This window comes from Haliaeetus leucocephalus, unplaced genomic scaffold (assembly GCF_000737465.1).
Source record: "Haliaeetus leucocephalus isolate CR32 unplaced genomic scaffold, Haliaeetus_leucocephalus-4.0 Scaffold307, whole genome shotgun sequence".
NCBI classification, from domain to species: domain Eukaryota; kingdom Metazoa; phylum Chordata; class Aves; order Accipitriformes; family Accipitridae; genus Haliaeetus; species Haliaeetus leucocephalus.
The window spans coordinates 66,497-66,965 of NW_010972743.1; the positions used below are offsets into that span (position 1 = coordinate 66,497).

Consider the following 469-nt stretch of genomic DNA (forward strand, 5'->3'; position numbering starts at 1 on the left):
CTAGAGTGACAGCGATGTATGCTGGCAGTTAAGAGCGGCTCTAGGGCGACGGCAAGGCATGCCAGGAGGGCGACAGCGAGGCATGCTGGGAGCTAAGAGCAGTTCTAGAGTGACAGCGAGGCATGCTGGGAGCTAAGAGCAGTTCTAGAGTGACAGCAAGGCATGCTGGGAGTTAGGAGCAGTTCTAGGGCAAACAGCAAGGCATGCTGGGGGTTAAGAACGGCTCTAGGGCCGTGGCGAGGCATGCTGGGAGTTAAGAGCAGATCCAGGGCAACAGTGAGGCATGCCGGGAGATAAAACTAGCTCTGGAGCCAGCAGTGAGGCATGCTGGGAGTTAAGAGTGGCTCTAGGGTGGCAGCGAGGCATGCTGGGAGATAAAACTAGCTCTAGGGCAGCAACGAGGCATGCTGGGAGTTAAGAGCAGTTCTAGAGTGACAGTGAGGCATGCTGGGAGATAAAACTAACTGTA

The 469-nt window shown here is 55.7% G+C and overlaps 1 protein-coding gene across 1 annotated transcript in view; it reads left to right on the forward strand.

Annotated features, from left to right (window-relative positions):
* Positions 1-44, forward strand: part of PPP1R10 (protein phosphatase 1, regulatory subunit 10) — a 10,235-nt gene extending 10,191 nt beyond the window's left edge. The window contains exon 19 of the mRNA XM_010571159.1: positions 34-44. Coding sequence (XP_010569461.1) covers positions 34-44 — 11 coding nt within the window. The remainder of the gene's footprint in view (positions 1-33) is intronic.
* The last annotated feature ends 425 nt before the right edge of the window (positions 45-469 follow it).